This window comes from Poeciliopsis prolifica, unplaced genomic scaffold (genome assembly GCF_027474105.1).
Source record: "Poeciliopsis prolifica strain line A6 unplaced genomic scaffold, Auburn_PproV2 SCAFFOLD007, whole genome shotgun sequence".
Classification (NCBI taxonomy): Eukaryota; Metazoa; Chordata; class Actinopteri; order Cyprinodontiformes; family Poeciliidae; genus Poeciliopsis; species Poeciliopsis prolifica.
This window is the reverse complement of record NW_026562382.1, coordinates 11022289-11030743: the sequence shown is the minus strand read 5'-3', so window position 1 is coordinate 11030743 and position 8455 is coordinate 11022289. Positions and strand designations below refer to the sequence as shown.

Sequence of the window (8455 nt, the reverse complement as noted above, 5' to 3'; positions counted from 1 at the left end):
TTTTGATCCTAGCAGTGACAAACTCTGTGCTCCAACTTTTAAGATAAATAAAATACAGTATTAAACTGGATGATCATCCCTTGCTGTGGGTTTTTATTGGTTGGGTTGATTCAGAGGAAAGAAACCCTTTAAAATCCACCCAGAAAAGCCTGGAAGCAGAATGAAAAGATTAAAAGAATCTCTTTCTGGTTTAAAGCAAAATACAGAATTGAGGGATGGCTTTGGAGTATTTGTGCAAACATTAACATTATTTATTTCATTAATTTAACAGAGGACATTTCCTAATCTCAAATGTATTCCATGACTGCAACCAAGACATCTGAGAAATGTATTAGTTAAAAAAAACAGGAAGCAACTTTTTAAAGTCTGCTTCCAGCCAATGTTTTCCCAGAGAGATACCCTCAAGAGAACACATTGATACACATGGACTGACCCCAGTGATGCAACCAGACAGGGTTAACCTCACAGGAGAAAAACAGGAAATGGTTACATTTTTAAGAGACGGTGAGGAAATGTGGACGAAATGCACATCTGGCTTCATTTCTCACTCATGCAGGCCTTTCAACCACATGTTAGACCCCCAGGATAATCCAGTCTGATTGAAAACATCAAGCAATACTTCTTCATGTCAGAACAAAACAAACACTGAAATGAATTACGTCACCACTCAGAAGAACATGTTTATTAAATCATGTAAGATTTACTTTAAATATGTTTGGATAAAACATTTTATTTTATTTAGCCCTTTGTGTAATAATACAGCAGACGTCTAAATAGATGAGGTAATACAATTCTAACAGTCAGAGAAAACCTGAATAAAAGTGCTTTGCAAAAGTACTCATATACCTTGATTTTTTTACACAATTTTTGCATTACTTTCACAAAGCTTGTCATATTTTATATTTTAATGTTACACAATGTAGCACATAATTGGGATTAGAAATATAAATGCTATAGATGAAACTTGATTTGCAGGGGACAAAACAAACATGTGGATATCGGCATGAATGCACAGTTAATCTTTCACACAGAGAGCATGAAAACAAAGATGTTAAAAAAATAAATAAATGCATGTATAACAGCTTCCATTTCAGAAGTTCACACTTTCAACATGGTTTGGTCTATTGCAAGGGTTTTCAACTTAAATCTCTGTTGAGATTCAAGTTGATTGAAATCAAATCTCAGGGTGGAGCCACATAAGGCTCCTCTTCTTCCTGGCTCTACATAACATCACCATTTATAAATATATGGGGATAGAAATTGTGAATTTAGTCATTTTCTTTGTTCTAATCTGCAAGATTTTTCAAAACATAATTATTTGAAAAGTAGTCTTTTTATTTCTCTTTGGGTCTCAAATGAAACTTTCAATTCAAGAAAATGAAAGTCCTTACATTTGTAAAAGTTTGTTTTTCATTCTAAAATCTAAAAAGATGTAAGATTGTATTCTCTGATAAAACAAGCTCAATTGATGACCAGATCGGTCCTTCTGGCTCAAGACAAAATGTATTCAGTGGAAATAAGGGGAAATGGGTTTTAGATTCTTGACACTTGGTCTATCACATAATATCCCAATAAAATTAACTGAAGTTTGTGGTTGTATTGCAAAAAAAGCTTATATAAATACTTTTTCGAGACACTATAACCTTTTGCCACAAACTACGATTAAAAACATGCCTGATATGTCATTCTTTGTAGAATAAATGTTATCCGTTTCTGAATAATTAGACAGATAGAAATGCAACAAGATTTAAAAACATGTTAGAAACCTTTGATCAAGATTTCTGGAACAAAAATCACCAACAACCAGATTTTCCCTTTAGTGAAAAGTCAATATACAGATACTTTTACAAAAGTAAAAGCAGTCAGTTGCTTGCAGTGAATAGACGATTAATTAGAATAATTGTGCTGCCATTTTCTCCAAATCCTTTAAACAGTTGCAGCTGTAAATCTGGCCTCTTTCTGTGCAGATAAAAAGGTGGAAATGGATTTACTTAATGACATGCTGAGTGCAGTTTAGTTGAGTTTTTCCACTCAAAGCAATTTTCATTTGAAGCAGGCGTAGCTTTGTGGAAAATGAAGCAAAATGGGAATATCTAAACACTGAGGCTGGAAAGAATAGCAGCGATTAGTCACCCTTCTCTCATAGAGTCGACGACACTGTTGGCTCGTCTGGGACGCTGTCCTGATGTATGCCATGCATAGTCTCTACATCTGTGGCGGAAATGGACTGGCTCAGTTCTCTCAGGGAACTCTTGGTTATGTTCAGACACGCGTCCTTGAGGATATGGCGCACCTTCTTGCTAAGCAGCATGTACAGTAGCGGGTTAATGCAGCTGTTGAAAAAGCCTAAGCTGGTTGCTAGCGGGAAACCAGCTCTCAAAATATTGTGCATTGTAAGTGAGTGATGTACAAACAACTCCATCAAGCCGAAAATATGGAAAGGTGCCCAGCAGAAAAAGAAGGCCAGGATAACAGCTGTAACTGTTTTTGAGAAGCTCGAAATGCGAACCAAACCCTGGGATTGTCTCACTTTTATTGACAGAAGTATGCCCGTCACGCTTATGGCACTAAGCGGCAAAAGAAAGCCCACAGTGAAACGGACGGACACTAATATTGTGTGTATTGTAGCAGCTGTTGTTTGCTGGTTTGTTACGTGATAGTTAGTGTAGCATAACACCTTCCCACTGACGTGTAAAATGTCGCGAAAGACCAGCACATGGCAGCTCAGGAGGGCAGCTGTTAGCCAAATGCAGCCACAAACAAGCCAGGCTCTGTCTACTGTGCGATACCTTTGACACCAGTTCAGGTATACCAGAGAGACATACCTGTCCACACTGAGAACGGTGAGAAAGAGGATACTCGCATACATGTTCATCACGGAAACAAAGGAGTTAATTTTACACATGGCCAGACCGAAGTTCCAGTGGAAGTCCTTCAAAATGTAGTCGATGTAAAAGGGGAGAAAAAGCACAAACACAAAGTCTGCGATAGCCAGATTGAGCAACCACACACTGTTGACAGTCTTCTTGCTTTTAAACCCAGTCACCCAAATGACGGCTCCATTTCCAATCAGGCCAAGTGTGATGCAAGTGATGTAGATGACTATAGAGATGATGTGGATAGGTTCTGTCTGACTGTGATCCACTTTAAGGTCTTCCATATCACCGTACTCCTCATATTCATACGTGTAGTTACCGTAATCTTCAGCGGAATTGGCCATGGTTTCAGGAATAAGATCTGTATGCTGGAGTAGATCTGTTAGAAAGTAAAAACATAAAGACAAGATTCATCCATGACTTGACTTCATATTTATCTTAAAGCATGCTCTGGTACTGGTCAGACATTTTGGTTTGAAAATGATGCCATCTGCTGCAAGAGCTGTTATCTTGTATGAGTGTGGGTTTTGCTGCTATACTTAAACATAAGTCCCTTTATTGGACTTTACTTTGTTTCTTCATACACTATCCCTCACTTGGAAACAAAAGTAAACTCACAAAAGGTTTGTAATTTCTCTGCAAAAATGGACATCATGCACAACTGATAACATTTCAACAATTGATTTAAAATTAAAAGACACCATACAACAGTTGAAGTATAGAGCTGGTAGGTGTGATGAATAAAGATAAAGAGACGAATGAGGGTCAAAAAGTTAAACTGCACAGGAGGAAAAAAATCCCCACTAATGTTGTAGTTCAAGCATTAAGAGTTAATGTCATTTTCTATAAACTGCTTTTAGTCCACAGTCACTTAGATTTTTGATTGATTAGGGATCATAATCATTCATATTTTACAAAAAAGAAATTGAGCCAAACAAGGATTAGGACAAAGAAGTAGGTAAAGGGTGCAAGGCTAAAGTTTAGAGGTGATTGCAAAATGGCAACTTAAAGTTTTGAATGAGTGGAAGTAGAAATTTGCCCAAAATGCTGTTTTTTTTACTGCTCTCGTTTCCTTTCTTCAGCCATCCTTTCTTGTCAGTTAGTTCCTGGACTGAAGTTGCTGCTGGGTGTGTCAAAGAACATCCTGTCAACTTCAATTTACTTCATTAATGTGGAGAGACAGTGCGATGCCACATGATTGAGACACACATAGAAAAAATGTGATTTCCTCTTTTTTTCTCTCTCTTATTTGTGGAGGAGAACAGGGAGGAACATGGAAACACCACTTTGTTCCAGACTTAATGTAATATTTCTGAATCGGGGAGGGAGATAACCAGATGTTTTTACTCTTTCGTGTCCTTAATAAATCTGGGTGAAAGGTTTTTTGAAACGCAGCTGTTGGTATAACCATCAAGGCTGGAGAAGCCCTGATAAAGAAATGAGAATTCCTCATTTCTGTAAAGTCTTATCTTATTTAACAAATAATGTGGCAATTCATTTTGCTTGTCAAAAGTAAAACTGTTGAAGAATCACACAGTTCTTCAACAGAAATATTTATGAGTATGTTAGTTGAGTATGATAACAACTCATTTATACTGATAACTAAACAAGTTAAAATCACAACTTATTTTCTCTATTCCTCTACAAACATTTCAAGTGTATGTGACATGTTTTTGTGGCTGCAGAACTTATTAAATCAGCTTTAATTCATGAAAAGTAGCAATGCTAGACATGAAGCCACAAGATCTGAACAAAAGCAACAGACTGGCTGATATTTATGCATTTTCATTGAAGAAAAGTATTATCTGTGATGGACAGTGATTCAAGGCAGTGGAAGCATCATGCTGTGGGGGATGTTTTTTTTTTTTTTTTTTTTTTTGCTTTTTTTTTTCTCCAATAGTAGACAGAAACATTGGTGAATGTCTTTTCAATATTAAAATACAAGCCTTTTCCAGAGGAGCAGTCAGAGTTTCTTACAATGTTATAAAAAAATGAAAGACAACCCCAGAAAAATGTGTCTGGCCACACCTATAAACATGTCTCTGAGAAAATAACTATTTTGTAAGGTCCTAAATTAGTATGCTTGTTCATTCATTATGAATGAATGAATTAATTAATTGACTAATTAATTCATTTATTTAATGTAATTTGTGTATTATATTTAATGTTATATATATATATATATATATATATATATATATATATATATATATATATATATATATATATATATATATATATATATATGCCGTCTAATTGGATATTAGACGTGACAATGGAAGAATTAGCAAATAAATGTCTTTTAAATAAGATTAAATAATTGTAATAAGTTGCCAGATATGCACATTTTCTGAAAAATATTCCATTAAAAAAATAAGAAAATACAACATTAGCAAGGCAGTCTTTGCATGTTCAGATGAATCTCAGTCAAAAGAGGTGCTGATCTGAAGCCTAATATTCGGTAACGTGCTGCTCTGCCGGGGCAGTAACAGCCACATAAACACTGTCGACAGTCTAAAAGCAGAGCTTTTCTCTGGGACTTCAAGCCGACTCTTTGCATCGCTTACCCTAAAAGATTTCCCCGTTTTTCCTGGCTGTTTTAGAATCAGATCTCCGGCGACTCTCTCCGTCTTCTTTTCCTCTTTTGAGCTTTTTGTCTATAGCCGAGCCTCGTTTTTTTTTTTTTTTTTTTTTTTTTTTTGTTTTTTGGTCGGTTTCACAAACTCCTTTCCGACTGCATGTGAAGTATTTTGTGGAGCCCCTCCAAACCAAAGTCGGCCGCTGGGGACTGCGACGAGAGGTGGGCGCGACTCCTTCCCAGCCCTCTGCCGGCCCAGACTGACGCGTCCAACATATATAAAAAAAAACCAAAAGGCGAACTTCACACAAAGAAGAAAAGTTATTGGTCAGCCGCACGGAATGAAGGCGGCTTTCATTCAGCTCGGCTGCGTGCACGTTTCTCTCTCTCTCTCTCTCTCTCTCTCTCTCTCTCTCTCTCTCTCTCTCTCTCTCTCTCTCTCTCTCTCTCTGTACATCTGCAGAGTAAATAATGAACGCACACTTTTCCACTCGGGGAAGAACCCAGGAGGGTTTTTCAAAATTCATCTGTTTCTATTGTTTTCGCATATTTTGTGTCTCTTAGACAGAGCGCCCAGTCAATTGTGTATCGACTGCTGTCTGTTTCTCCCTCTGGATGGCTTTTTTCTTTCTTTTCCCCCCACAACCTGCTCCTTCTGAATGCCTATTGGGATAACAAGTTTGTGACAGAATAGCCTAATTATATTGGTCGTTATTCTTTTGAATCCATCAACCCTGACAGGCAGTGCTGTGTATTGCTCCTTCACGGATTTATTCTTTTGTTGCCATGCCAAACGTTTCAGATCATCAAAGAAAACATTTGATGATGATCTAATTCTTTGAAGCAAGCTTTCCAAACGTGTCTGATTCTATTTGAAAAGTAATTGCCTCTTGTTAAATTATACATACTGCCACAAAATGCGTTATTTATTATTTTTAAAAAGTTGAGTTTCACAATTTACAACTTAAGTTGAAGTTTGCAAGAAAAAAAACTCAAATCCTAATGGCTCCTAAAATTCTATGTCACATGGAATAGGAGAGGCAGGCCCACCAAAATTTCTTGAAATGTGCATCAATGATTCATCAATGATTCATTGATGATTCAATTAATCATTGATGCATCATAAATATAAAGATGGAGCTCCAATGGAATGGTTCAGATCCAAATATCAAAGTCCACACCCAAAATTCAGAATCTTTGGTAAGTCTTGAAAATATAGTGAGAAATTTCCAAAAGTCCTGCAGCTGCAATGAAAGCTGGTTCTACTCAGTATTGTCTCAGAAAAGGCTGAATACAAATGCATGCCACACTTTCCAGATTTTCATTTGTAAAATACATTTTTAAAAAAAGTTGTTGACACAACATTTGGTTTTTCTCAATTTTCTTAATCATGCACCATTTAGTTTTGATCTATCACCCAAAGTCCTAATAAACACACTTTAAAGTCTGTGGCTGCAATGTGAAAACATGTCAGGAAAGTTAAGTTATAAATACAGTTGCTAACCAGTGAATATGTCTGCAAAATGAGTTCATGAGAGCTACAGATGTTATAAACTGGGCTAAACTTACATACTCATTTGTTTAGAGAATTACAAAAAGTCCTACAGCTCTTGTATTCATCACAGATCCATTGTGCATGTCTTTAATGACCTTCCTTGGTGCACACCCAAACTCCGGCTTCCAAAGAAGCATAGATAATGGTGATGAGGGGTCATTTTCTCCACAAAGACATTACACAACAGATCTCACACACTGATTCGGCCTTTTACGTCATCCTCTGCATGTCTGTGTGATTTCAGTGGTGAATTTGACTGAACATCACAGGAAGCTTAAAAACGAAGCACTCGCATTGTGTTGAACATCAGCCTGTCTACATAGAGCGAGGCAGAAAAAACAGGGGAGAAAAGAACTTTCTCTCAGTGAGATATGCACAAAATGAACAATCGCTTGTAACGTTTCTGCAGAAGTGCCACAGTGGTCCAAGATAACTGAGGCTCTTTCCCACAAGTTATGTGTTTTTCCACTTGATTGTTTTTTTCATTCCCTAAAATTTTTGCTGGTTACACATTCTTGGCCTGATTAGACTATTTTCCCTTTAAGGTTAACATTGCCAAAGCAGTGGGATTTGTTTAATTTCCCTTTGCAAGCTTGTGAGATAAGGATGCATTATTTCAGTTTGTACGTTTGCTTTTTGCTGCCAAGGTAATGATTCTTGAAATCAGTACAAACAGCAGTTATCTGGCCAAATAATGTTCCCCTAACATTTGCCAGCCTTCCTCAATCTTGACGTTTAGTGCTAAAACTCATCTAGATTCTTGTGTTAAGCCTGTTAAATCAGACCTGGGGTCTTTCTGTGGAGCCCTTTAAGCCACTCCAGTTTTGATGAATGGATCTTTACTTGATGAAGTGCTGCAATTGTGTTTGAAGAGATTTCTGCTTGATTCCAAATCATTAAGATTTTCTTACATCTTTGAGAGGATATCCTGGACACTATTCACAGGCTCAAATCCTGCATAGCCATTATGCTTCTTGGAGTGGGTTACAGCTCATAAACTATTATACGATTTTTCCATGTTCCACCCACACTAGTTCAATGTATTTTATTTGGATTTTGAGTTTGACTCAGAAAATGGTGCATAATTGTAATGTGGAAGGGAAGTGGGGTTGCGCAGTGGTGCAGTGCAGTTGGTAGCACTGTTGCCTTGCAGCAAGAAGGTCCTGGGTTTGATTCCCGGCCCGGGGTCTTTCTGTACGGAGTTTGCATATTGTACATGAATGGGTTCTCTCCAGGTACTTAGGCTTCCTCTCACAATCCAAAAACATGATTGTTAGGTTAATTGGTCTTTCCAAATTTCCCCTAATAAACAAAATAATTGGCTTTTAAACACATTTCATTGCCTCATAATTTTACTTAACAGTTTTGTATGTTAAAACGTAAAAAAACCACAAAAAAATATCAAAATAATATCAGAGCTTTTAAATTTTGTGAGACTTCCCCTGT

The 8455-nt window shown here is 37.0% G+C and overlaps 1 protein-coding gene across 1 annotated transcript; it reads right to left on the bottom strand.

Moving 5' to 3' along the window:
* Nucleotides 1-667: 667 nt before the first annotated feature.
* cmklr2 (chemerin chemokine-like receptor 2) lies at nucleotides 668-5752 on the bottom strand. Its single transcript, XM_055031310.1, has 2 exons — nucleotides 5444-5752; nucleotides 668-3255 (listed from the first exon to the last, which is right to left on the bottom strand). The coding sequence occupies exon 2, from the start codon at nucleotides 3218-3220 to the stop codon at nucleotides 2141-2143; it is 1080 nt and encodes a 359-aa protein (XP_054887285.1). The 5' UTR covers nucleotides 3221-3255; nucleotides 5444-5752; the 3' UTR covers nucleotides 668-2140.
* Nucleotides 5753-8455: the final 2703 nt, after the last annotated feature.